At 48.8% G+C, this 27267-nt stretch overlaps 1 protein-coding gene across 2 annotated transcripts; it reads right to left on the minus strand.

Moving 5' to 3' along the window:
• Positions 1 to 1157: 1157 nt before the first annotated feature.
• On the minus strand, positions 1158 to 27193 carry cgnl1 (cingulin-like 1). 2 transcript variants are annotated; one of them, XM_084682189.1, is made up of 19 exons: positions 27044 to 27193; positions 22876 to 24556; positions 22630 to 22724; positions 20920 to 21025; positions 20447 to 20548; positions 20000 to 20145; positions 18932 to 19070; positions 18346 to 18558; positions 9690 to 9896; positions 9462 to 9566; positions 9208 to 9360; positions 8870 to 9040; positions 7190 to 7351; positions 6890 to 6979; positions 4774 to 4857; positions 4405 to 4529; positions 3605 to 3713; positions 3308 to 3471; positions 1158 to 2861 (listed from the first exon to the last, which is right to left on the minus strand). In XM_084682189.1, the coding sequence occupies exons 2-19, from the start codon at positions 24505 to 24507 to the stop codon at positions 2714 to 2716; spliced, it is 3951 nt and encodes a 1316-aa protein (XP_084538315.1). In that variant the 5' UTR covers positions 24508 to 24556; positions 27044 to 27193; the 3' UTR covers positions 1158 to 2713. The 2 variants fall into 2 exon arrangements, with proteins under 2 accessions (XP_084538315.1, XP_084538314.1); XM_084682188.1 differs by having other exon boundaries at positions 20000 to 20148.
• Positions 27194 to 27267: the final 74 nt, after the last annotated feature.

Raw genomic sequence — 27267 nt, forward strand, 5'->3', positions numbered from 1 at the left:
AATCAGAGTGTCAGGCAACACAAACATTATTCTTAAACAATTAGAAGACCTAAGCATACAGTGTACAACTGAAGTGAAACACTGCAGTATGTACTATATATATACAACAGCTAGAGGGCAGCAGAGCATCAATAACTTTAAATAAAGTCAAAAGTAATATAAAATGTCATGTTTCCAAATCAAATATAATAACGTAAACATATGGGTTAGGGTAGGGTCACATTTTCTTTTTAAGTCCATGTATACACATGGGAAAATAACTCAGATGAAAGTATACCTTTATCAAATCAGAGAAGCATTTCAAGCATTTTAGAGTCAGAAACACATTCTCTCCGTAGCCTTGAAGTTGACGATCCTGATGTCTGAAAGTTTCAAAGATTCAGAAACATGACAGTATCTTACTTCCATCTATCTCCATCATTTTCTCCCTCCATTCACTCTGCAAGAGGTCACCCAAGAATGGGCACTCTGTGAGACTTCAACAAAGCCCCTCCTCCCCGAGCCCCCACCGCAGCCCCCGTGTGTAAGCAGACTGGGCCTGCACTGGCAGAAAGGGGGCAGATGATCCCCTCGCATTTAAAAGGTTGATTTGTTTGTTCTCTACAGAATGGCTACAAATGCAGGTCACGGCCTGGGAACAATGGCCAGCAGGCCTCTCTGCGAGGAGAAGAAAGGTCCTTCTTTGCTCCTTTTCTTCTGCTGTAGTCAACTGTAAAAAGCCCCATAGAGAGTGTGGGCATATCTCTTAATGCAGCCAGCCTTTCACCCCCACATCTCGAGGCCCTGACTGAAAACAAAAGATCAATCCTGCTCTATTCCCCCTGAGACTGGGCTGGGCCTGTAGTGTCAGGTGCTGGTGCCGAGGTCGGACACAGGATACAAGGACTTCAGCAGGACTACACTGGCCGACTGAGCTGCAGATTAAGGATGAACAACTTGTATTGACACAGCTGCTTCAGCCAGACCAAATATAGTCGGGAAGGAGTCGACCTGAGTGGATCACAGACTGCCGTGACACAGAGGTCAAAGCTTTCATCTCATATCCTCAAACATTCCTCAGAGTGGCTTATTTGTGTTTATTCAAAAATCATCAGATAACCATTAGAAGACAGCACAGTCAGTACAATGCACAGAGAAAACAGGCACGTAAGATTAACCAAAGGTAAGGATTTCTTTTAATAGGGTTTTGAGTCTCAGCAACATACAGCAAGATTCGTACGGAGAGGTAGTGGCGGGATTTCTTCTCAGTCCTCCCTTAGAAGAGAGAGTGTGTGTAGGGGATGTTAGACAAAGGCCTCCTCATTCCATATGGCCACAAGAGCCTTAGACACCTTTAAAATCCAACAGACAGTGCAAATCATCACAGTGTAGCAAATAAGATTGATTGTCACAACAGCTCATTTGTATAAACTCCCTCATCGTAGAAACTTGCATAATAGAGGTCAGTTCCCTCTCAAGCAGGCACAAATGTTCATTCCAGATCCATGTACAGCATGGTAACAGTTGTTAGATGTTTCCATTGAGGCACATTTCAAATACACATACAGGAAGTCCAAAAGAAGTTCATTATACAGCAGATTGACAAAATACAGTATATTCAATATTAACACTTGTCTTGTTTGTGGAATACACCAGAAACAGTAGTAACATTTATGTTGTACGGTATAAGGTTTGTTTGTTTTAACATAATGCTTTACGAAATCGAAAATACATTTTTACAAAGTAACAGGAATATCTATCCACTAAGTCGTAGACATTAGACAACAGAGTATTAGAGTATTGTTATCTGAAGTTCCTTGTGAAAGTAAATTTGTATTTCAATATTAGCTGGAAGAATACTGCAATGTTTTAGTGACCTTGAATCAGGGGTCGAAGTCTGATATCAACACAGATGGAACAGTTTTATATAGATCTTATGATGAAAAAATAGTTATATTTTGTACATTTAAAAAAGATATGATACAGTAGCATGTGTACAGAATCCCTCATACAAAGTTCCCTAAAACAAACTGCCCTTCATGAAACCTTTCCTTCATATATTCAACAGGATAGACATTGTTTTAGGTTAAACCAACAAAAGGCTTGGCATAAAGAATTTTATACATTGGAATTAAATGATTTCATTAGGAAGGTAAATATATGTTTAGTATGCAGATTATTATTTAGAATCAAAGTTGCCATTCGATTTGATAAAATGCAACAATGCAGTATATTTAAATAAAATCTACAAGGGTTGTGCTCAAATCTGTTACGTGATTAGCAAATAACTTCAACAAGGCATTGGAGATTCTCCTTTCCTTAACAGGGCATTAGAAAGATAAATGCTGTGACGTCCTTCATATCTAATTAGTGGTGAAAAATGACAATGGTCATTGATGGTAAAACCACCATCACTAGACGTGCAATAATTAACAAGAGCTCAGGATTAGGAGTGCGTTTATAATTCAACTAACGCTGAACACCAATCTAATCAATCATTTACAAGCCAGCGCAATTACATTTTAACCTTGTCTCCTAACAGTCGGTGCACTGTGATAGAAAGCACAATTATGTCAAGCATGGTCCCATAGTTTCAAAGTTGTTTGGATCACCTCCCAAAAGCACATAGGCAGAATAGCGTGGTCTCTGAGATGTGGGGAGGTCAGTGCAGTTGGTTGCTCTGCTGTATACATGGAGCTTGTTCTCGTCACAGCCAGTCTTTGTCAGTGTTTGTTTACAAAGTGTAGGTAGAGATGATGTTGTCCTGACTGGAGGAGCGCTTGTACCCAGAGGAGCTGAAGTAGGTCTCTCCATCTGTGCTGATGTCGTCTTCGTCGTCATCGTCCAGGTTGTTGAGAAGCGGAGCCGAGTTGCTCTTCCGCCTGCAGAGAGGAAAGCATCATCTGGAGTTAGAAGACGGGCTGTGTTGCTGGGGGGGGGGGGGGGGTAACTTTAGGCGACGCACACACGGTCCAGTTCCAGACTATTAGCATGTTGATACATCAACACATTTTTTAAAATCTTATTTGGCACTGTACTCTTTTTTTGGTTGTGCCTGAGGCAATGATGTCATTTGTGTAACAAATACAAGTGATTTATTTTTCTTACGTATTTTGTGTATGCACAAGGTGTTGTCTACACACTGTGTGTGAAGCAGCTTGACAGTCTGGATTGCCCCATGGGGATTCATATTAAAAGCTCGAAACGAAACTAGCTCAAGAGAGGCGTTTCTTAACGTTAAAAATGAAAACAGCAATGGCTTTGTTCCCAGTGCCTGCTGCTACTGCACACCCAGTTTCCCCCCCCTGTGTGCGTTGGGGAAGCGGACCTCATCTCGCTGCGCAGGGCTTTGAGCTGGCTCTGGAGCTGCTCCGTGGCCTCCTGCTGCTCGTCCAGGTCCCTCTGCAGCTTCTTCTTGCCGTGTTCCAGACGGTCGATCTCCTCCTCCGCCTCGTCCATCTGTCTCTTCAGGGCCTTCAGGCGCAGGTTCAACTGCAGGGAAAACGGAACGCACAGGGCTCAGACGGGACAAAAGCAACACGTGCCGGGTGGCAGCGCGGTGGGATGGCCTGTGGACGTCGGGGGGGTTTTTCGGACGGGTGGTGGCGCGCGCGTGCGCCCTCACCTGGTCCTTCTGGTCCTGCATGGAGTGGTGCTCTTCGTCTACTTGCATCATCATCTCCTTGACCTTTCTCTCCAGCCTGCGGTTTACCATCTGCAGGTTGGAACGCTCCCTGTGTGAAACACCACAATCATCCATCAGTCTGGTCCCGCACTCTCTGATAGCCACCAAATCAGCACAGCACATAGGTTCAGTACACTTTCACGTGACATTTGTCGATGTCAATGTGCCATACCATACACAGAAAATGACTTGTGTAACATTGCTAATGACCAAAAGAATGTACTGTACAGTTCGGCTTATCCAATCCAGTAAAGCGAGGTTAAATGGAACTGGTCCTGATTATTCTGAAGGTCAGACAGCTCTAGTTAATGAGTCTGTCTGTAAGCTGTCCCCTAATAGCAGCCCTCGTGTGTCCATACTTTTACTTTCCTTCCAGACATCATAACCCTAATACATAAGCCCCAAACTCCGTAACCTTCCCGCTCATTGTAACCCCTTTCCCCCCCCCAACAGCCTCTTTCTTCCTCCTTCTTACCTCTCCCTTCCATCTTTCCTCCTTCCCACCTCCCCTCTCCTCCCTACCTCATCCTCTCTTCTCCTCCTCCCCACCTCTCCTTTCTCACTCCCACACTCTCTCCCTTCCATCTCTTCTCTTTCCTCCTCTCCTCCCCAACTTTCCTTCTCCCTCCCTTTCTCCCTACCATCTTTCCTCCTCTCCTCCCCCTCTCCCTTCCATCTTTCCTGCTCTCCTCCCCACCTTTCCTTCTCCCTCCCTCCCTTCCTTCTCTCCCCCTACCCACCTCTCCTCTCCCTCAAGCCTCTCCTCCAGCTCCTGGATGCGGTTCTCCAGCTGGGCCACCAGGCCTTCCTTGTTGGATTTCTGGGAGCCCTCCAGATGGGCCACTCTGCTCTTCAGATCCTTGTTCTGGGGAGGACAAGAGTGGAACAATAAGACATTTCGGGCCCCTCTCTCTCCCCGTGGCTCCGTTTCTCATCTCATTCTTGCCTTAACGCAGAAAGGGACACAAAGATGAAGATGTAGAGAAAGTGAAAGGACAGAGAGAGACAGAGACGGATGAGGTGAGTGGAAGTTTGCCGATTGTCCGCAGTTGTTTTCCTCCAAAGAGACCAGACAACACAGGAGTGTGCGCGTGTGAGTGAGTGTGTACCTGTCTCTCCAGAGCCATCTTGTCACACTCCACGTCCTGTCTGCCAGCCCTCTCCTGCAGGAGTTCATTTCTCATCTGCTCCACCTGTCAACCAGAGCGGAGGCACTGTCATCACCACGCTCACAAGCCTTCTGAGGAGAGACCATTATTATCACACACCGTCTGGGTCTCTGTGCTGAAGAAACCCTTTGTACTGTAAGCCTGGCTGTGCAGTCGTTGTTAAGGCACTCAAGGTTAAAAAGGGTTTCAGTTTATTACCGGTTGGGATGTTCTTGTTTGGTCGCATTCCCCTGCTCTCACACCGGCATGGGTAATGTGTTGGAGAAGGATCATGTATCAGTCATATTCTGGATGGACTGATAACTATTGGTGCCAGAAATGCACTTATGCTCGGCTATGATTTCTCAGGAGATGGGAATCCTAACTAAAGTTTACACCAGAAGAAACGTTATCTGACAAAAAATGTTTCTTTTTTGTTGCGCAAAGGCTTGGCTGTTGAGGGAGAATCAAAACTAACCTTTGACTAATTGGGGTGTGTCTTACACAGCATGGACACATGACCAATAAAACAATGAATGGTTATGACCACCATCACCCCTCAAAGCAGACATCTTCCTTCAGTCACAAACTTCTGTGGAGAAACTTCCAGGCATCATTGTTCATTGACACTTATAGCCTAGTTCAAGAGGGAGGAGTAATGGAGCCGGGTGAAAAAAGACAACTAATCGATAGAGTGGAGATGGTTCTTTTTTGTGAGGGGAGAATGGGTGATATTTTATGCCAATTAGCGGGTGACAGTGGGCCGGTCTGATGAACGATGGCCCACATAACTGGTACGCTGGTTGCAGTGCTTGAGGGAGCTGAATCAGCAGACTGGAACATCCAGCGAAACTAATGTGCTTTGTGAGAGACGGCAGGAGGAGAGAGGGGAGATTACTCTCATTTAGACAGGAGAGGAGCACCTGGTGCCAGGAGAGACGCAGGTGCTCTCTCTGCCTCTGCAGACCTCTCCGCCAGACCCCCATGGCCATGCATCCCCCCTCCTTCCCTCCCCCCTCCCCCCCCCCCCCCACACACACACACACACATCTTCCTAACCCCATACAACCCCACTCTAACAGCACACCGCTCCACTGTTGCCTTGGCAACTTACCTTGGCCCTGTGTTGTAGCCGTGCCACTTTGCCACTCTGTCTCAGAGCCAAGAACTGCACTTGATCAGTCTGTTCTGGCCTCTTTAACCTCTCATTCAGTTCTTTCTCTATTCAATCCATACTTCTGGGGTATCCATTTTAAACCATAACCTACACAGAAATACATAAGGGCAAAGGAAGGAAAACCTGCCAACACTATCTATATTGTATAGAAGACAAGGAGAATTCATCATAAAGAACTCAACAGACTCTAAATATTACTTAGCAACCCTCTAACAAACAAGACTGTTCACCAGGAAACGTGTGCTTTATCGGAATCTCACTTCATCACGGCCCCATCAACAGTTTCTGTAACAGGGGAAGGAAGGCTGAAAGTTTCCCCCAGATGTGAAAAGTATGGCCCAAGCACAAGCATTTGATGTGTCCCTGAGACACATTTACGGCTAGCTGAACCCCATAGTCTGTAAACCTGAGATGGTTGGCAGCCTGCACACATTGGCTGAGGCGGTGCTTTAAAAGGGCTCTTTTGTGACTGATGCATGAAAATTGGATAGGCGCTGTTACACCAAGCAGGCAGACCGCCAAACTGACAGATTATAAAATCTCCTCTTACAATGCAATAACCCCTCTGCTCTCTCCACAACAGAAATGAACGGAGTTTTTTTGCAACGACTGATCAGTAGAGGGAGACCCACACGTGTGCAGTCTGAACACACACACACAGTCAGGGCATTGGAGCTGTCAATGGTGAGAGGATATGACAAAGCACAAGGAGGAGACCACAGTGTCACATAACTGTAATCCTTCCTAGCAACTGTCTGAAGAAACCACAGCAGCTTATCTGTATAACAATGATGTTATGGCGTTAAAGAAGGTCATTTAGAGGGTTATATGAAGTCTGAAGTGAGTTTCAGATTGAAGAGGGCTCAATAGAAAAGAGTGAATGAGTGCAAGGTCTCTCACCTGCTCCCTGCCTCGGTCTATTCTCTCCATCAGCAGGTCTCCACTCTGACGCTCCTCGTCCAGGTCCATCTCCAGCTGGGCCATCCTGTCCTGCACAACACAAAATGGGCCAAGGTACTGTTTACGGCTTTCCCAGTGCAGTAGCAGCAAAAGATCTAGGAAGGCAAGTCAACTAAACAGAGCACATCTGGTGTCAAACTTCCAGCCAGTCGAAGACTTTATTTCCTCGACTTTTTCACTTGACTTCATTGATCACACTTTTCTACTCCCCCTTGGTTGGGGGTTCCACAGGACTCATACCTCCATGAGTTTCAACTGTCTGGATTTGTCATCTTTAGAATGCGCCTTGGTCTCGGCCTCCATCTCCAAATCATACACCTTCTGTTCCAGAACCTTCTCGTTGAGCACTGCCTCATCTCGCTCCTTCTTACACTGCCTCAGGTCACCCTCCAGGTTGGACAGCTGCAGAGCACACACACACATAGAAATATGTAAGACAATAAACAACGACAAAGATCACCACCGGTCATCCAAGAATACCTTGATAACCAAATGGTATCTCATTATGGGATTTATGACAGTAAAAATTGACAATTGGTGTGAGTACTACTTTGGTTTCACTGAATGACAACATATGTATTTTATTGCAGATTCACAACCAATTTTGCACTGCAATTTCAACAGTGGCCACAAGATGCCATCTACAGTAAAGATTAAACTCTACCGATTACAAAAATGTACTTCTGAACAAACATTGCACTGTGTAGCCAACGGCATCTTTCAAAAGTTCTGTGATAAATGTCCAATTCCTGGGACACATCAACAGCAATACGAGTGTAGTAATGTCGGTTTAAAGACTGAAGGATATAAAGGCAGGAATCTTCAACGGTTCTTTTTTTTTTTAAAGCTGGCCAGAGTGCTATGTGCGTGGCTGTGTTTCAGGGTGGGACAGACTAGGGATCTGAAAGCAGCTGGAAAACTGACATCACCAGCCATGAGAAGAGTGTTGGGATCATAGAGGGGGAGGATGTAGAGTCAGTCAGTCCACCTTCCACAACAATGACACATACCGCCCCTTCCTGCAGACCAGCTGCAGTAAGACTCACCCGTTTGTTCCATCTCAGCTAGATCACACTAAAAACACCCTGACTGACACATCAGGAGAAAATCTGACTCACGGCTTCGGAGAATATTACTTTGATATGACTACTTTTTTAACGGAATTTAGCTGGTTGAGACAAGATGGAGAAGATGTTTTCAGTAGACCAAATATATCCCGCCCTTTCTAATTCAAATTATTCACTTCAACTTCAACCCATAATCAACAATAACATTCCCAGCATTCCAAAGTGCTGACAAGGTCAAACTGCTCAAAAGTAACCAATCAGGAGTAGTCAGGGTTACAATTACATTGTGTGAGTAGATCTTACTGACTAAGAGGTCATAGACTGATAAAATAAACCACAGTATCTGAGGTACTGGTGGGGGAGGTTTGGGGAGAAAAAAACATGCAGGAAGATCATGTTCCAAAGAAACCTGTTGAATTCCAGGAAGTAGCTATATCTAATCACAAGTATGAGAACGATGGGTGTGATGTGAGACAATGCCACCTGTTTTGTTATCATCTGAGGTTCATGGGAATCTTGTTTGAAGAAAAGTCTTGAGACCAGGGCAAGAAATAATTTGACAGTTATTAGTACCCGGGCTTGGTTCCACCTCTTTATCTGAAACCCCACAATCCTGTCAGACCACAGACTGGTACTACCCGGTACCAATACCAATCTCACCTCCACCCCTCCTGGGCCAGTTTGGGGCAAAGGGTGGAAAAAGGGAGGGAGGACAACATTCCTTGGGCATGTCATCATCACTGTCCAAACCAAGTGGGGAGGGAGGTGGAGGAGGCACGGAATAACCTACGCTACAGTGAGTCCGAATAATGGATCATCCCGCCATTGTTGTGGATGAGGGACATTTGTTTACCTCTTCCTGTAGGCTTTTGGTGTCCAGCCGGGACTTCTCCAGCTCCTGGCCTCGCTCTCTCAGTTGTCTCTGCAGCTCGGACAGCTCCCGGCGGTTCTTCTCCTTGTACACGTCAATCTGCTCCTGCAGCTCCTGGGTGGACGACTGGGACGCCTCCACTATCTCGCTCATCTGCGGAGAGCAAGGGATGGAGACATGGGGGGGGGGGGAGAGGGAGGGAGGGAGGGGCGGTGAGGTAAAAGGGAGAGAGGGGTCGCCCATTTCAAACCCACCTTGTGAGCTGATGTGGGGTGGGTATGAGCAGGCATGGAAGTGCAGCCTGCAGCTGATCCACTCACCTCTCTCTGTAGTTTCTCCACGGTCCGGTCTAGCAGCTTCCTCTCGTCCTCGATCTCGTTCTTGGTGTTCTTGAACAGCTCCTTCTGACACCTCTCCTCTTTCAACCGTTCCTCCAGTTCTCTGTGGTCGTGGTTCAGTTTGGTCAGGTTTCTCTGTGGGTTAAAGAGTTAACAGAAACGTTAAAGCAAGATGAAACTCCTAAAGTTACCATGGGGGGGGGGGGGGGGAGCACTCAAAGTGTGGTCAGTCTTACCTGCACATCCTCTAACCGTGTGGTCAAGGCACGGTTGGCGTGTGACATCTCCTCCTCCTGCTCTTTGATCTCAGCCAGAGATTCCTCTAGCTGCTTCTTCTCTTTCTGTTTGAATGTAGAAGTAACATAAAGCAAACCAACACGCAAACAAAAGACGTCTAAGCACACCAAGGACTCATCGTCTAGTGTGCACAAAGGTCGCGTGCCCCTCCGATCTGTGCGCCTCACCTCCAGTCTGCCAACTCGGTCACCCAGTTTGCTCTCCTGCAGCTTGGCCTCGTCGATGATGCGGTTCAGCTTGGCCACCTCGTTCTCCAGCTCCTGCGCCCGCTTACGCAGCCGCTCAAACTCCTGGGTGAGACGCCCTGCCTGGCCCTCCACCGCACCCATGGCTGCCTCCACCTCGGCCTTCTCCCGGCTCGCCGCCGCAATGCCCTGGAAACGAGACCGAAGGCTCAGCGACCATTTACCACAAATGACACTGGCAAAGAGGGTCCGTTCGCCAAAAAGCAAAGGACACCGCACAAACCCCCAATGTTTTTCTACGTAGTATTTTTCACCAGTGAGTCATTCGTCGACAGTCTCTCGAATGGCCTCCAGCCAATCCTTCACACTTGGTAGCCAACCCAGGAGGATTAGAGATGGGTGCACCGCAGTGCATCTAAGCCTGCTCTCCCCTCATTCTGAACATCCTGTGCTACTGGAGCAGGCGGCCACACCGAGCCAGAGAGTGACAAGGCACAGGCAAGGGAGAGGAGGGCCACTGCTGCAGGCTCATGCTCGACCCTCTCCCCCAGCCCAGTCCTCGTCTCTCCAGCCTGGCCAAGACCACAGGCTCCACCTGTGGCAGTACTCTCCCTGCATGATCAAATTCCCTCATGAAACAGCCCAGCGTTTGGTAGCGTGCTGCTGTTTGGACTTGGCAGCCGCTGCAGGGACGGTGTGAAAAGAAGGCCCTACGGCTCCTCCCTCTGCCCATTTTGATGAATCGGGAAGCCTGCCTCGTCTGGCCCGGCTGGGCTGCTGTGTAAGAGAGACAAAGGAGAGGGGGGACAGAGGCCCTCACTCAGGCAGCTCTCTGGACTGACTGCATGTTACCTCCCAGCTGACAACAACCAGCATCGCTCTCTGTCGAGGCCCCAGGCGAGGCTTTGCATAATTACAACAGGTAGCAGCTTTCAGTATCGATGATAACACTGCTTTCAGAGGGATTGTCTTTGCATCCTGGCCAGGACAGCTTCCGACAGACGGCAGGCTTGCATGAGTGTTTTCAGGGACAGGTTTAACTGGAAAGCGGGTTATGCTTCATAGATAAGAACGGGTTTGTCTGTTATCTACAGTTGAGAGCCCGCGCTTTTCTCCTCCACAGATCCTGCAGATAGTGCCGCTTGCTCTGCCAGTGCTGTAGACCGGCTCTTCCACTACCGGCCATCCACCCCCCCCCCACCCCCCCACGGTGTGGTCCTGATGAGTCTAGGCCCAACTCAACGCTGGGATTACCAGTACTGGAGCTCATAATGTACATCATATAATAACTGTAGCTGTGTTAGCAGGTCAACCGTTCCTATAGTCCTGCTGACCTGTGTTGTACATTGTATAGCCACGCAGGTTTTCTTATGAAGGGGAATGGCAGCTCACAGGGGAATCGGGGTCTGGACACTGCAGATGAACACCCAGGAGTCTTCCTCCTTCTCCTTCCTCCTCCTTCCTTCTCCTTCCTCCTCCTCCTCCTCCTTCCTCCTCCTTCCTCCTCCTCCTCCTCCTCCTTCCTCCTCCTTCCTCCTCCTTCCTCCTTCCTCCTTCTCCTTCCTCCTTCCTCCTTCTCCTTCTCCTTCTCCTTCCTCTTCCTCCTTCACGCTGGAGGACTCGCTGTACTTACGGTACCCACCACACCAAAACGCAGCAGTCCAGTTGACTTCCTGAGTGTCTCATCAGGGACTCCCTGAACTCTTGGTCATGAAACTATGTGGGAATACCAGAGAGCTAATAGTGCAGAATAACTATGACAGTATCGGCAATGTGCAGGTATAGAGTTAGTTAGAGGTCAACTAGTCCTAGTAGGAGGTCAACTAGCAGTCTACAGTACTGGTGATCCCAGTGTTGTTGGGCCTGTGAGTGAGTGAGTGAGTGAGTAACGCAATTATGTTTGTGGTTGTGTATCTGTGTTTTGAAGGGCATCTGACTAAGACTGTGTGAATGTGAATGAACCAGTTCTAAGTTATCAAACTGCAGAGCCACTGTGCTTTGAGCCCCTGCAGTGGCTCATTGGCAGTCAGTTAGGAACATTTCAGCCAACATTTGAGTCCAAAGTCCTTCCTTCCTCTCTTCTCCTCCCCCACTCCTGCTTCCCCCCTAAGTAGGGCCGTCATTGGAGGGCCGCCGTTGGTCAGTAACGCTTCCAGCCTGAGTGTTTGAGCTAAGGTGAGGAGACAGATCATTAACATCCATGTCTCCAGTCCCTGCTGTCCTGCTGGGTCTACCCAGGCCTGTTGGACCCGTTATCTCCCCTCCCCCCTCACAGCCACCCCCATGCCTGCCAGAGTCATCTGGGCGCAGGCAGGAGCATGGGAAACACCCCCCCCCCCCCCATCACACACATACACACACACACACACAACCTGATCAGATCAGTCTCAATCAACTCCTCGAATGAGAGGGAGTCAAGCACTGAATGATGAGGTCCGTCAAGCCTTTAAAAGGGGTGCCGTTTGTGGCACACCACAGGGAAGGAACTGTACCCCACAGCAAGAACGTCATGGGGTTGATTCCCACTCTGGGCTGTTTGGTGCTCAGGTCTACCAAGCCTTTCAGTGTGGAGTTGGGATGTTCTTCCCATGCTCACATGGATTCCCTTGACAGAGAACCCCAATAGAACCCGCAGAACAGAACCTTTTCCTACTCATGTTCCTGGCAGATCACTGCCCTTGGAGGAAGGACAGCAGGATGGGGAAACGCAGAGAAAACCTGCATTCGGCGATCATTCAAGCCTGTGTGAGTGCGTGTCGGTGTCGTCACTCCCTACACTCGTTCGGCCACGTGATAAATACAAGGTTTCTCCTATTTGTCTGATACATGCCTGGACAACATGTTGGGAACAATCAGTGGCACTTAAATACTGAGATACTGTGCTGCAGAGGTGGGTTTATGACAGTCTGGGATTGTAGCTGTACTGTAGCTGGAGAGCCCTGGAGGGGGGAAGGGAAGCAGAACATTCAGGAAATAGCTCACCCCCTGGTGCCCTCACCTTCTCTCTCGCTGTCCCACTTCCCACCCTGGGTTTAGAGAAGCATGGGCTCTAACCCTGGGGGGCTGAGGAGTGTGTGTGTGTGTGTGTGTGTGGGGGGGGGGGGGGGCAGAATGACAGAGCTCTGGGTGTTGAAAATTCACACAGGGCATCTTGGTGATCATTGTTCTCTGTGTTTGTCATTTTATACAGGCTCAGAGTAAGCCTCCCTGCGAACAATGGCGCGGGGGTTGATTTCAAGTTCTCTTGTGTACTTTTAAACTGTTTATCTACAGTCAAGCATTAACCACCATTGTGCTGCCTTGGCACTAACGATGTGGCGAGTCATGCGTGGCCCAGTGTGAGTGCAGGGGTCAAAACCCTCAGGCCCCTCCATGTACTCTCTGCTCACATAAAACACACAGAACCCCTGCAGGAGGGATGAGCTCGGGAACTCGGGGCATAAACAAAGGAGGTTACAGATATTCCTTTGACAATTACAGGGCATAATAAACCTGGTATGCTAATCCCCGGGCCAGCACAGTCTCACTGCAGACACATTTATATGCACATAAATGTCCTCTGAGAGATGACAATCCACTTAATCCCACTCTAAATCCACGAATTCCCCCCCCCCCCCCCCCACAAAAAAAAAAAAGAAGTTTAATCTGACTTTTAACTGAATCCTAAACCACTCTCCCATCTCATAACCAAACCTGGTGGAATTCAAATGAAATTCCCATCACACGCCCAACCACGTTTTTGCTGACTAACTTTACCCACCCCATCACGCAGTCCCGACCTGTTCTGACCTTGCAAACCCTGACATGGAATAAGAGTCAGCACGCAGCGTCAGTCATGACGTCATGTGACATTATGAAAGTAACTATAAACAAACAGTCTTCTCACAAAGCCTCGGGAAACAGAACTGTGCCTCACACACTGACAGTTACAATGTTATAGCAGCAGCCTCTGATATGACATGGTTTTGGTTCGTGACTGCCTGATCCAGACAGTAACTCCTAGCTACAGCACTGTACTTAAGAAGCTCTTAACGCTAAGAGCTTCTTAGGAGCGTTCTAAAAACGCTATAGAACGCTCTTAGAACGCTCCCAAGAAGCTCTTAGCGTTAAGAGCTTCTTAACAAATTTGGGAAACGCGGCCTTGGCTACTTTTAACACTGGGCCTCTGGAGTCAGGATGCTGTCAAACACAGGATATCCCACATGTGCAGCTGCAAAGACACACACCAGCGACATCACACGCTACACATGACCAATGCTGACCACAGTGAATAAAATGGCTCCTTCTATGGCATGTAGTACAGTTTATCAGAATCTAACTTTGTGTCTTTGACTGAACTGCTTCACAAGCCTAGGAGACGGAGCCTTGCAGATCATTGCCCTGTGACTTCAGAGCTTTACCCCAAGTAATAACAAGCATGGGCTGAACGTTGAGGGTGAGATAACCAATCTTCACTCAAAACAAATAACAAATAAAACAGACCAAGGTCACTCCAGGTAGGGCTCATTTCCTGTCTGGTATCAGGTTTGCCTGGTATCAGGTTTTTTCAACACCAAGCACTGCATCTTTGAGGGAATACCAACACAGTTCAAGCTCTTCTCAGTGAATAGCTCAGTGAATTGGCAGTGAATAAGCCCTGGTTTGTTTCGCCAGCATGGAGGTATGTGTTACAATGGCTTACCTCTTGAACAAAAGGCACACAGACCCAGGTTTACCTGGTAGAGACAGGCCTGTGATGGCCTGAAAGACAGGCTGCCGTGGAAATTAAAACGTGATGCATGAGAAGCACTGGCCTCTCTCCAGGCACAATAAGAAGCCAGCAATCAAATCTTGTCTTGTCCTTTGGGACATGGAAAGAGAATCCCTTCCTTAAATGGGAGCTCTATCGCTGAGCCAAATGGAGATATTGAAGGGGTGTTTGGGTTTAATAGGGAATTAAATAGGCCAGCCCAGTAAAAAGGCTTCCACAGAATGTCTTTGAGGGACACTGGTCCTTTGTGCTTTAAAAAAATGGAACCAGAGCAATAACGTTTACTGTCACAAAACTCAAAGCCTTCACAAAACCTGTCATGATTGTGTAGTAGTCAGCCAAAAAGCCAGGAGCTTCAAAAGAGTGGACTGAGATGAAACTGTATAAACATTCCCATGCACCATTGTGAATTTAAATAGTTGATCAAAAGCCAACTGGGTGATTATAATGTCAAAAGGCCATAAAAAAAAAAAAAAGATTATGTCCAGAGTCTGAACAGGAGCATATTTATCTTCTGGCTTGGGGGAAAAGCCAGAAATTTGGAAAGGATTGTTGCCCGAGCACGGCAGAGCAGTTGGAGAAACAGTTTAGCGACAGCACTGTAACTGTCATGGGTGACATTGCCGTCACCTCTAGACAAAAGAACAGGATTATCTGCTTTCAGACTGTACAGTCTACTGATAGAAAACAACAATACAATCTACTCCTCACCATCAGTTGAAAATCCTCCCCCCCAAAAAGATGGCTCAGTACCCCTGTGATCAGAGCCCAGAGTGTTCATGCCCAGCATGAGCCGACTCAATCTCCAACTTTCTACCCCTGGTCCTAAGTCCTCCGTCAGTCGCAGCCTAAACATGCTGACCTGCTCCCCCACTCTCCTGGGGGTATTTGGGGGGAACCCTGGATTCTTGCGGGGGCAGTTGGCAAACTGGGGCTCCCACCCCAACAGCTCTGCCTGCCAGGCAGTGACACAGGGGAACAATAGGCACAAGAATCCAGGCCAGAGCCTTCTTTCAAACAGGCACGACCCTTGTATGGCCGGGGAACAACATCTCTCACTCACTGCCACAAAACAACCTGCGCTCTGCTGGCAAAGGCTGCCACAGCGGCCTGACCCCTAACGAGCCAGTGACAAACAGCGATAGGATTCGGAGAAATATAACTTTTAATCTCACTATGCCTCTGATGAAGGGGAACTCTTCCATCCGGGAAGAACATGTTCTTGATAGTAACCAGATGACAAGTCCAACTCTGTACTTTGGCAGCAAGGCACATTCCACTCTTTATTTTTCCTTTCCAGATGATTCCTTTCTCTCCCTTTGTTTCTCCCTCCTTCCCTCGCCCGCTGACCACCTTGTCTCCCACACAGATCCCTCCTTTCCCTCCCTCCCTCCCTCCCTCCCTCCCTCCCTCCCTCCCTCCCTCCCTCCCTCCCTCCCTCCCTCCCTCCCTCCCTCCCTCCCTCCCTCCCTCCCTCCCTCCCTCCCTCCCTCCCTCCCTCCCTCCCTCCCTCCCTCCCTCCCTCCCTCCCTCCCTCCCTCCCTCCCTCCCTCCCTCCCTCAGCACCTGGCCGGGACCTCTGTGCTATCGTCAGCTGAGGAAACACACCGCCTCCCGTGGGACTTGACTCTCCAAACAGGCCCGAGGACGTGCTCTCCAGGACACATGGCTTCAATGTTCCCACACAAACACTCCAGCTCACACAGAAAACAAGGCAAGGATCCGTCCAGCGGTGGACCTGTGCCGCCCAGATTTGGGGCGGGGACGTGCGAGACATGAAAGGGGGCACAGGGGTTCCGGGGGGCGGGGCTGTGGGATCGGTGCTGTGAAGGAGAGAGTGGCGTGGGACAGCGTCGCGGTGAGGGAAGCCGTAGCTCAGAGCTTTGGTTAGGGTCTGAAGACGACGCTGACAGGCAGAGATGGGTCTCAGAGCGAAGGGTCTGGAGCAGCCTGTCACAGAGTTCTAAGAAAGCTCCGGGCATTAAGAATCAGGAATGTCTGGAGTGGCAGTACAGAAGAAGCCCCCCCCCCTCCTCCTCCTCCTCCACCCCCACCCGGGTCAGACCTGGAACAGTATCTGCTACAGGGAGGGGGACTGTGGGGTCTGCAGGGTAAACATTCCCCACCATCCCAGGCCAGAACATTCTCAGACACACCCCGCTCTCCTTCTCCAGCTCTCGCTACTCACTGCACCTTATCTTGTACATTTCTCACATTCCTGCAGGTTACACTGTGGCAAATGTCCGAGTGCTCATTTCCTATGAATTTGTATACTGTATGGATCACGCCCCGGCTTACGTTTTCATTCAATTCCAGACACATTATAGCTCAATAAAAACTATTTAACCTTCAATCTAAGTTACAAAACAAGCTCACCAATCTTTTCAGAGGGATGTCTATACATCCTTATTCAGCAGCATACTGACCCACTTATTCAGCATGTCCCCAACCCCACTGCTATTATTGCGTGGAACAAACTCATCATTCATCGACTGAGGACCACAATGACCCCGGGCCTTTCAGGGTACAGAAAGTGGTCGAATACTTCACAACTCAGGAACGACCGCTCATTAGATTAGTGACGGCCTGCCACTGCAATTAACCAGCAAAAGAAGCGATTCAGTGCTCCAGTTTGCAGCTTTCGCCGTTGCATAGGGTAGCCCTATCAAACCTAATGTCATGGCCGTACCAGCGTGCGGGTGAGATGCTGGATAGACAAATTAAGAGGACGCGTCTTTTTACCAGGAAAACACAGGGCAGCACCAGCTCAATATCACACACACACAGGACCATTATTTACTCCTTCCAGTGCCTTCCAGTCCAACTGTCTATATGTACATACCATACAGTATACACTCTAGGTATTCAAGTGTATCATGAATAAACAATTTACTGTGTTAGTCAAGTTTCTGTTGGTAGTCTATAACAAAAACTGTGGAATTTTAGGAAAACGCCTAAACAGAAAGTAGTCTAAATAAAACCCTCAAGACAAACGGCAAGGACACGCTACACTTTAACTTGTTTACAAAGCACGGTAGGTAAACTCCAAATGACTAAATCCGGGCTTGAAAGGGAAGCGTCTCTGCTATGTACAGGAAATGATCTCAATGGCTGCACTGGACCCCCACCAGAGCAGGAGGAAGTTGAGGACAAGGAGAAACTTCCACTCTCTGAGACAAACAGGAACCCCCCTACCCCCCTCCAAGCCCCCACTGTTACCTCACTATTGTCTCTCTCCTTCTCCCCCCACCCTCACTTTGCCCCCAAACTCAATTACCCTCCTCTCAAGCTATGTCAAAACAGGCCTTTATTTGATTGTTCTATTTCAGCAAACACACTTAAAAGGGAATAAACAACTATTTTGTTCACAGACATACTTAAAAGGGAATAAACTACTATTTTGTTCACAGACATACTTAAAAGGGAATAAACTACTATTTTGTTCAAAGACATACTGAGATTCTTTCCTCAGTAAATACAAAGGTGAAGGTAACACAATGTAAAAGCTTTCAATGTGAACAAAAGACAAACTTATACAGCTGGTGGACAATGAGTGTAATTCAAATTCAACGTCAAAGCCAGCACAACTTGTTAAGCCCAGAAGAAAAGCTTTGCTCTGGCTAAATCGCTTCTATTGTGTCAGTTACAGTCCTAAAACTAAAGTCGCATTTTAAAGTAAACCTTTGCGGCTGGTGGAAAGTTATGGGTAATTTCACTTCAAAGCCAACTCGTAACTTGTGGTGCCAACACGCAACTTGCTCAATCCAAAACATACCCTCTAAACAAACACTCTAACCCCTTGACTACAGTCCACCGAATGCAACGCTAATCCACTGCCCAGTCTGTGACTGGGTGTGGATGGGGAGGGGCGGGGGAAGGGCTGTCTACCTGCTTGGCCTCCTCCACAGACGTGTGCAGTTTGTTGATCTCCTTCTCATACTGTTCCCTCAGCTTGTCCACTTCCTGGTCATGTGTGGCCACTTCCTCCTTCAGAGCCCCCTTCAGAGCAGTCAGCTCCCTCTCGCGCCTCCTCAGCACCTCCTCCTGCTCCTCTTTAGCCAGAAGCACCTCCTGCAGGCCTAACTTCAGCTGCAGCAGGTCCTACACACCAGTACAGGAGGAGAGACAAACAGAGAGAATGGCCCGTGCTGTTATCACTGGGTAACAAAAAGCCAGTACTAGACTAGTGCAGAAGCCTTCAACCCTGGTCCTAAGGGACCCCCTGTCCTGCATGTTTGAGATGTTTTCCTGCTCCAACACACCTGATTCAAATGGATGGGTCGTTATCTCGTTAGGCAGAAGCCTGTTAACGACCATTCATTTGAATCAAGTGTGTTGGAGCAGGGAAACATCTCAAACGTGCAGGACAGGGGGGTCCCTGAGGACCGGGGTTGAAGACCTCTGGACCAGTGCCCTCGGCGTGCGGGCACGCAAGCTACCAACGCTAGGTGGCTGTCGCCCAGCTGTGTCATACCTCCATCATGGCCTCCTTTTCCCCGTCCGACGCGGACCTCTTGGCACCGTCGAGCTCGTCATGCATCTCTGACAGCTGGTCCTGCAGGTCCCGGATCTCTGTCTGGTACTGTTCCCTCTCCATCTTCACCTGGAACAGCCTGGCAGACCACACAGAGCCCGTCACAACACACACACACACACGGTCGCACACAACACCTGGCACACACACGCACACCATCGACACAACACCTGCCCCCTCCTTCACACATAGAGGTGCCGCCACCTGTGTTCTGCCTGAACACCTGTCCTCCAGACCACAGGGGTTAAGATGAGGACCTGGGTCCTGGAGGAGCGATACCACCCCAGCTGCACACTGCTGCAGCACACAGGGGTGTTCTGTGTGGAGGTATGGGGGACGTGGACACAGATGGGCGGTAATTACTCGAAAGTCAACAGCTTCCCACCGTATGACATGAACCTTTTCCAGGAGAGGAGAATCCATTACTGACCATCTCAGTCACTTGTATGTAATATGTCTGAAAGGAGTTGAGTGATTCTCTCTGTCTCCCTCTTTGGTTCTGCTGGCTGCCCCTGTGTCATCGAGTTACGGGGGCGTTTGGCCTGACAAGGCCTCCCCTGTCCGGTAGCCTACCTCGGAGAGACTATCCTCTATTGTGGTTCTCAGACACACCATCCCAGGGATTTGTCCGACGTCAACAGTCATTTTAAACGCAATCATATAGCAGACACTCCAGCCCATCCCTTTGTGGATCTCCTGGCGCTACATGACAGGCAGGAGAAAAGGGGTTTGGAGGCCACTGCAGATACAACGATAACAAAAGAAATGCTATTTTCAGCTGACACCGGGATCCCACCGTGTCGGGATCTAAATCCTCACGGAAAGAGCCCAGAAGGAAGAACCTCGAGTCGGGGAGAGCTATAGATAAACAACTTTCCCCCGATAGGAGACGTAAAGCAGGGGATTATCCCTCTGCGCCGGTTCTTTTAGCGGAGCTCTGTTAACCTGTTGCCCCCTCCCCACCGCAGAGAGGCTCTAAGCCGGCCCCAGTGGTCACAGGGCACTCACTCCTCCAGGGTGCTGCGCAGCTCAGCCTCCGTCTTGGCCAGCTTCTCCCTCAGACGGCAGACCTCCTCCTGGCTCCTGTCCACGTCCTGCTGCAGGCGCTTCACACCTGCACCAGCCTCCTCCTGGGCCTCGGTCAGACCCACCTGCTTCTGAAGCAAGCGCACACACACACACCGTACCAACACACACACACACAAGCACACACAGGAGTCTTAGTGAATACCATCACATCCAGGGTCTTACAGGGTGTCTGCTGTTCTGCTTAAGGTATCAATTAGCAGCAATAGGATTTGTTTGTCTTAAGAGTCAAGGGAAGTCCTCCAATCGTCGGCAAACATAATGGCCAAAGCACACGCCTAAAGCCGTCAATGCTATGGTGCTAAAAGCTACAAGGTGAGTGGTAACGGCTCGTTTCAAGCGCACTGTGACCTGCCGCGGGGGGGCTACCTTTGCTTGCTTCTCCAGTTGTTGTTTTAAGTCTGTTACTTCTTTTTCCAACTCTTCTCTCTGCTCTTGCAAGGCCTTGGTCTGAACAGTAGAGTCCGGAGACTGGGAGGGAACAGAGATCATATGAGACAGCATGACCCTTTGAGAAGCACCAAGCCAACATGCTATGAGCTATCACAAGTGGATGGCGCATTTCTACTGAGCTCCTTCACAGTTACAGTATTTTGCAGATGACAGTATGTATTCTTGTAGAAAGATAACGGCCAGACTTGATGGTGCTGAACTATTCCTTTATAATACCCCTCTCCCAATGCCCTGATTAACGTACAGATTACGTAAGAGGCTGCATTGCAAAGTAAACACGGGCTGGTGGCTTGTATGCTTTTACCGAAAGCCCTCAGGGCCTAAGATAAGAGGCTCACTGATGTAGCTGTTTGTTGAGCCATGTTACAACCCCGGCTACAATGCCTTACTTTGTTGTCCACTTGAACGCTCCCTGCAGCACGCGACTTCAAGGTCTGGATCTTCTCAAAGACCAGATTGACCTTCCTCTTGGTGGTGTCATCGTTATCGTTGCTCCTGCGGACACACGGACACACACACACACACACACACACATGAACACGGTAAAGACCCCTATCTGTGCGTGGTGGGTTAAGGACTAATCCCTGGCTGTTCCGAGAACAGAGCAGCTCTCTCCCAGCCCTTTAAGGGGCCAGCGAGGATAACACTGCTTTGATGTGTCACCTTGCGACCCGCTCAACCTCATTATGGCCGTCTATTAGGAAGCACATGCAGGGGAATGTGTCTCCCCATCAGGGGACTGGGCTGGGGGGATGCAGCCTGTTCATGCGTGTAGGAAACCCTGGGTCGCCAAAACCCGGGGTAGAGTCCTAAGGTTGCATTCCATTGCACTACCTGATAGAGGGCACGCCCCCTCCTCCTCCCCCTCCCCCCCCTCCTCCTCCAGTGGGTTTTCATTAAACCTTTCTAACCTCAGCTGGTGAATGTTTGTCCTGTGGGCCTCAGGAGTAGGGCTCCATTTCTGTGTTTCCTTCCATCTGTGTTTCCTTTTCCCTGACCCCTGACCCTTGACCCGTGACCCGACACGCCCAGAGCAGTTTCCCGGACTGGCTGGACTTAACCAAGGCCTGCAGGAACTGCATCCCTTCAGACAGGAGACTTCAAATTCATACATAACTTAAGGGCTGGTTTACAGGCCAGACAGCATGTTGGTGATGTGCAGTAACACTTTAGAAGGTTGAACTTGAATGAGAGGCAGGTTATTTTGTCTGGGACTGGCGAGGAATCGGCTAGAACCATAATTGGCACATCACCGTATTGGACATGTTCTTACGAGGCTTCCTCACAAACATGCTTGCTTTAAGCTCACTCTCCAAAGCCCTTTAACCTAGTCCTCTTATAAAACGCTGTCTGGCTGTTCCAGCAGATAGCTTCTCGCTTACACTAGCTGGTGCCTGCTGTCTACCTGACACCTCACTGTGGCCCGATGTAAACATCCCATTTCTCTCAAATAGTCAACCTTGCCCAAGAAGAAAAACACAGAACTCCTGATCTGCGGATCCACTGATGTGGTGTGTGTTGGAGATGCTTTCCACTGATAACTGCTCTGTTTCTTCTAACTAGTTAAGGGGATTTACAGGCATGAGGTCAGAGGTGACCATCTCGAATCAGGTGATAGGCAAAGCAGGATTTCTTCCCTACATTCCTCTGTGAGAGAGAGGGACATCGTTTGAGAACATTGAATGAGTGAAAGAGAAAGGAATAGAGAGCGGTACTCTATTCTATAGGGAGCAAACATCAGAAGGCTGAATCACACACAGCATGGATATGGTGTTTGGGAATATAAATCATGTCATAAATCATATTCGGATTTTTCAAAAAATCTAAGCGCTCCCACATGGCGTTTTCTCTGAAAATGATGCAACACTTAGTTTGAATAGAAGTATAATTTGCAGTTAACTGCCTGCTGCATAGCTGTAGTCATGGCAATAAAACCGCCATGGGTCGTAGCAGTGTACTGAATAACTAGCAGTGATCAGCAAAGATCTAGCACTTTCCTTGAATCACAGCCAGAGATGCTGTTTACATTTCATAGGCATAATAAAACATGAAACGTGCTCATCCATAGACATGTGTGTGGCAGGGCAGTAAGAACTCACCCATCCTTGAGGTAATTGAACAAAATCTGTTTGGCTGTCTCTTCGTGTGTTTGTTGTGAAAGCTCCTGCTGACCTTTGAGAAGGTCTGGTGTAGCCTGGATGCAAATAAAAAGGATCAAGGAACGGACACCTACAGAGCCTACGGATATTTATTTGTTTCTGTATAAGTAAAGTAAGTAAATGAGTATAAGACGTATGTTCAAAACCGATGCCTGAAACACACATTCTCTCAATAGCTTTGTTTACCTGCACATCGAGTTCAGCAGTGGGCTTTGTGCTTGTACTGGAGGCTGGCTTGGATAGAGATGTTTTTGCCACACTAGTCAGATTCTTAGGGCCGGACATCAACCTTCCCTCCTCTGCTCCTTTGCTGTTAAAGGGCAGTGTGGAGGAGCGACTCTGGGGCGCCTTGTACCCCTGGGTGGAGCCTACCCCTTTAGAAACAGTGTCTTGAGGGGAGTTTGGGGCACTGCTGCCCTGCATTGGAGCTCTGGCACTGGTCTTCCCCTCCACCGCAGTCACCCAGGAGTCAATACTCCCCTGAGCCTTCTGCAGACGTAGCTGGGAGGGCCTCAGAACGTGCTCTGTACACTTGCCCTGGCTCTTACTGAACTCATCCAGGTAGTCCGACTCTCCTCGCAAGCCGAACGGCAGAGCGCTGTCCACACTCCGCGAGCGCTTCCGGTCCTCCGGGTTGATGCGGTTCCGCCGTCCCGCCCTGCCCCTCCGCTGATGGCCGCCGTCTTTGCCGTCAAACTTGTCGATGAGCTCGTCCACGCCGGGGATGGAGCCTGTGTCGATATCTCGGCCGGTACCGGGTAGGAAGGGGATGTAGCGTCGGTTCTGGTGGCGGTTGATGGTGTCGGCATACAAGGCCTCCAGCTGGTCATCAGCCTTGGTGGAGGAGCTGGAGGAGTGGCGGGAGCGGGAGGAGGGCTGCAGTACCGGCCCGCTGGAGTCAGTCCTGCGGAAGGGGAGGACGTCTGGTTCCAGCCGGCTGCGCTCCAGACTGGAGCAGGCGCTGCTGATGGTGCTGGGAGACCTGCAGGTCTTGTCAGGTTCACTGGGGAGGCTGGAGACTGCGGAGGGCTGGGGCACAGGCAGGCGCTGGGGCTGGGATAGAGGTGGAGACTGGGATTTGGACTGGGGCTCGGCCACTTGGGCTTGGGGCTTGTACTCTGGTTGGGGTGGGTTGGCTTGTGGCCTTGACTGAGGCTGGGCTAGCTTGGCCTGAGGCTTAGAGAGGGCTGGCCTGGTCTGGGGTGGGGGCTGGGGCTGTGTTTTCTCTTGCTGGCCTGCATCTTTCCTCTGGTCTGGGCTGGATGACCTTGCATCGGAGACTACGGGAGAAGAGGATCTGGGAGAGGGGTCTTGCTGGCGATTCCCAGTCTCAGCTATGGAGACTGGGCAAGAAGGCAGGCTGCTGTAACCATCCAGACTCAAGGTGTTCTTTTGGGGGTCGTAAGGCTTCAGGATCTCAGGATGCTTCTGGAAGTTCAGCAAGCCAGATGACTTCTTACCCTGAGGGTCTGGAACACCATTCTGAGGGCCACCAAGCTGCTTCTGGGATCTGTACTCCACAAACGGGCTGTCAGAGCCAGACTCCCTGCTCCCTCTGAAGTCATACTCATGGTAGTTATCGATAAAAGACCCTTCGGTGTCTATGTATCCGTTGCTGTTGGGATCCGTGTAGGGTTGAGACCCACGGTCTTGGTTGTTCAGAACCACGTAGGGGTGTCCGTCGATCCCCTGGACCCGAATGCTGAGGCCGTAGCTGCCCCCTCCGTTGCTGTGAGGCCTGGGGGCGCGAGAGGCAGGCTGGGTGTAGCCCTGCTGTAGACCACTGTTAGGAATGCCAGAGACTCTGTACGACTCCATTAGGAAAGCAGAAAGAGAGGAAATCTGTCTCCCCCGATTAGGCCCACCTCTGCAAACAAGGACATAATCTGGTTATTAGGCAGAAAGGAGATGCCATCAGATTAAATAATGTCAGTCAATGTTTCCAACTCCCACTATGTCGCTAATGAAAGTCTAAATCCTCACGGTATTTGATTATGTCATTCTGTTTGAGTTTTTTTCTTCTCCTCAACTGTTTGTTTTTCTAGCAAGTAGTTCCACGAACACCAGTCTGGCAAACTGTTCACCACAACTGACTGCCAAGTGAAGGGAGTTAGATAGTGAGGTGCCCTAAAATAACATAACACAGGCCTAGTTTCCACCAACACACTAAATATGCAAAACACAAGTCAACATTCCCTAAACCTACATCAGCCTGTCGACAAACATGACGACATCCGATCCAACCAAAAAGTTCATGACAGGTGTTCATGACATAAGAGTACATCAATACTTTACTATCTTAGAGTCATATGTTTATAATTACAGAGGTGTAAGTGGAAAAGGGGCGTTTAATAGTTCACGACTGAGGACAAAATAGTTGAATGTCTGAGTAAACAGGTTAATCGACATGGTGACACACTCTGAAGCCCGCCACATTTTACACCCTCAGTGACAGGATTCCATGACTCAGAGAGTCTGTGTTAGAGGAAGATGGTTGGATTGTCAGCCTCTCGGCTGATCGATGTGGAACAAAATTTGTAGCCCCCTCCGTGGGCCCAGGTCTGTGTACAAGTACACCATGGGAAGCGCTGCTCTGGATTGCAAAGGGTAATAAACCTTCAGCATGCAGGGTTATAAACCGACTGCACGGCCATTGTCATGTCTATACAAATCAAAACACAGGAGGCTCCCGGATATCTGTTGATAGGTGGTCTGACGACCTGCTATGCCTGGCCCTACTTGGGCCTTCAACAATGGGCCTGAGGAGAGAGCATCTCACCCTGGGAGACAGCAGACAGTAATATAAGCATCAGGAACCACCATGTGTTTCACTGGACAATAGGTTGTTATCAGGGGCCTCCTTTGCCCTGCTGATAATGTCCCATTTCCCTTCTCTAACAAAGAAACAAGCATATCCATCTTGTTAGTTCCCTGGTGTTAGAAGGACAGGACAAACAGTGATAAGGATGGACGGCTACTGATAAGAACTTGAGACAAAGGTTGCCATCGATGATGTCCAACGGCAAAGAAACGTGTGGACAGGCTGAAGCAAGCCTTTTGAGTGAAATCCCCAGGTAAAATGAGCATGCGTCTTATTTGAGATGGAACTATCACAATGTGAGCATCATGCGGGACTGGGGGAACAGGAAAGATTCAACAGGCGCTTCCTGGCTATCTATCAATACTCGGAAGGGCAGAGCGTCGTACTTCCCAGCCTCCGTTAAGGAGAAGAGAGAACAATAAGGCCAAGTTCAAACTTCTCCAAAAGGAAAGGCGCAGCAGAAAAAAGCCTAAAAAGACACAATAGCCTCTTTCACTCAAGTATCGCATGTATCACACACAATCTCTGTGGTGGGAGTGCAACTCTTTTCCTCTCATTGTGTTCCTCTCTGCTAGGGAGGAAACTGTCTATCTGAGCCAGCTTCTTCCCCCCTCTGCTCCCCCACGCTCCACAACCAGCCACTGCTCACCGCCACCGTCCACATCAGAGCAAAGGTCAGAGAACAGAGAGCAGGCTGGGATGTCAAAGCCCAGTCTCTGATCTTTCAGGGAAAGGCTGGGGAGTATAGTCTATATGTGCACTGGCTGGTTTTCTGCATCAGGGCTGTCCTGCTATCACACCACATGTTCAGGCCAAAAGAATACAGACCTGGGAGCAAATCAGGACACAACTTGATCCCAGATTAAATATGACAGTGTGAGTTTATAGTTATGAATTTGTATCAGACCCTGCACTTTTGAGATTACAGTATTCCTAGTCCAGGTTACTAGATATCTTTTTTTTTTTCTTTTAGCAGTTTTCCTTTAGCATGTTTACAGTAGCTAATCACATCAACTAATAGGTTGAGAAAGAGAGCATATATTCCAGAGGTAACTTGGGTTAGTAGCCAAATACACGAAGCAGCCTTCTACAGAATGCTAGCAGGTGTAATTGTGACTATACACCTAAAAAGCAAAAATCACCCGGAATCAATATAATTACAATATATGAAATTAACCGCAGCGACCATAATATTCTGTTTATAGATTTGGGATGATTTTGTCGTAAAAATATAGCAATCATGGCTATAGCCAAGTATAGCAAAGTTTGTAAAACTTTGAGGGTATGATCCTGCCTCCTGATGCTTTTCAGAAACACACAGTTCAACAGGTGGCTCAATCCACAGGTCAATATAGGCTACTTCGTAAACTATCTAGGAATCACGTCCCTCTCGGATGATCCACATTTACTCTATACATTAAATATAAGTCCTCATATGTTCAGAGCTTCAGAAGAGTAGAACAATTCCCACGTTCTGTCACTTCGAAGATTATGGCTATTATTGTTACAAAGTTCAAGAAAAACAAGGCTTACCGGCGTCGATGTTCGGTCAATATGTAAATAAATGCCTTTAAGTAACCTAATCGTGGACAATTTTGCAATTTATGCAAGTGCCATAGTCCCCAAGAATTTCCCAAATTAATTTGTTGAGTGTCTTACTCTGTAAATCAGCACAGTTTAGAACGACGCCTAAAGCGCATCTATGCCCCGCCCACTGCTAAGAGCTACACAAACCCGCCCATCTGAACGCCCGAACA

This window comes from Hypomesus nipponensis, chromosome 19 (genome assembly GCF_054491055.1).
Source record: "Hypomesus nipponensis isolate SF chromosome 19, ASM5449105v1, whole genome shotgun sequence".
Classification (NCBI taxonomy): domain Eukaryota; kingdom Metazoa; phylum Chordata; class Actinopteri; order Osmeriformes; family Osmeridae; genus Hypomesus; species Hypomesus nipponensis.

Coding starts and splice junctions, on each gene's coding strand:
- cgnl1 (XM_084682188.1), bottom strand. CDS start 24,507: ATGGAGTCGTACAGAGTCTCTGGCATTCCTAACAGTGGTCTACAGCAG. Junction 9,567..9,689: donor ACCGAGTTGGCAGACTGGAG/GTGAGGCGCACA, acceptor ACATTCAAACAG/AAAGAGAAGAAGCAGCTAGA. Junction 4,858..6,889: donor TAGACCGAGGCAGGGAGCAG/GTGAGAGACCTT, acceptor TCTGGTTGACAG/GTGGAGCAGATGAGAAATGA.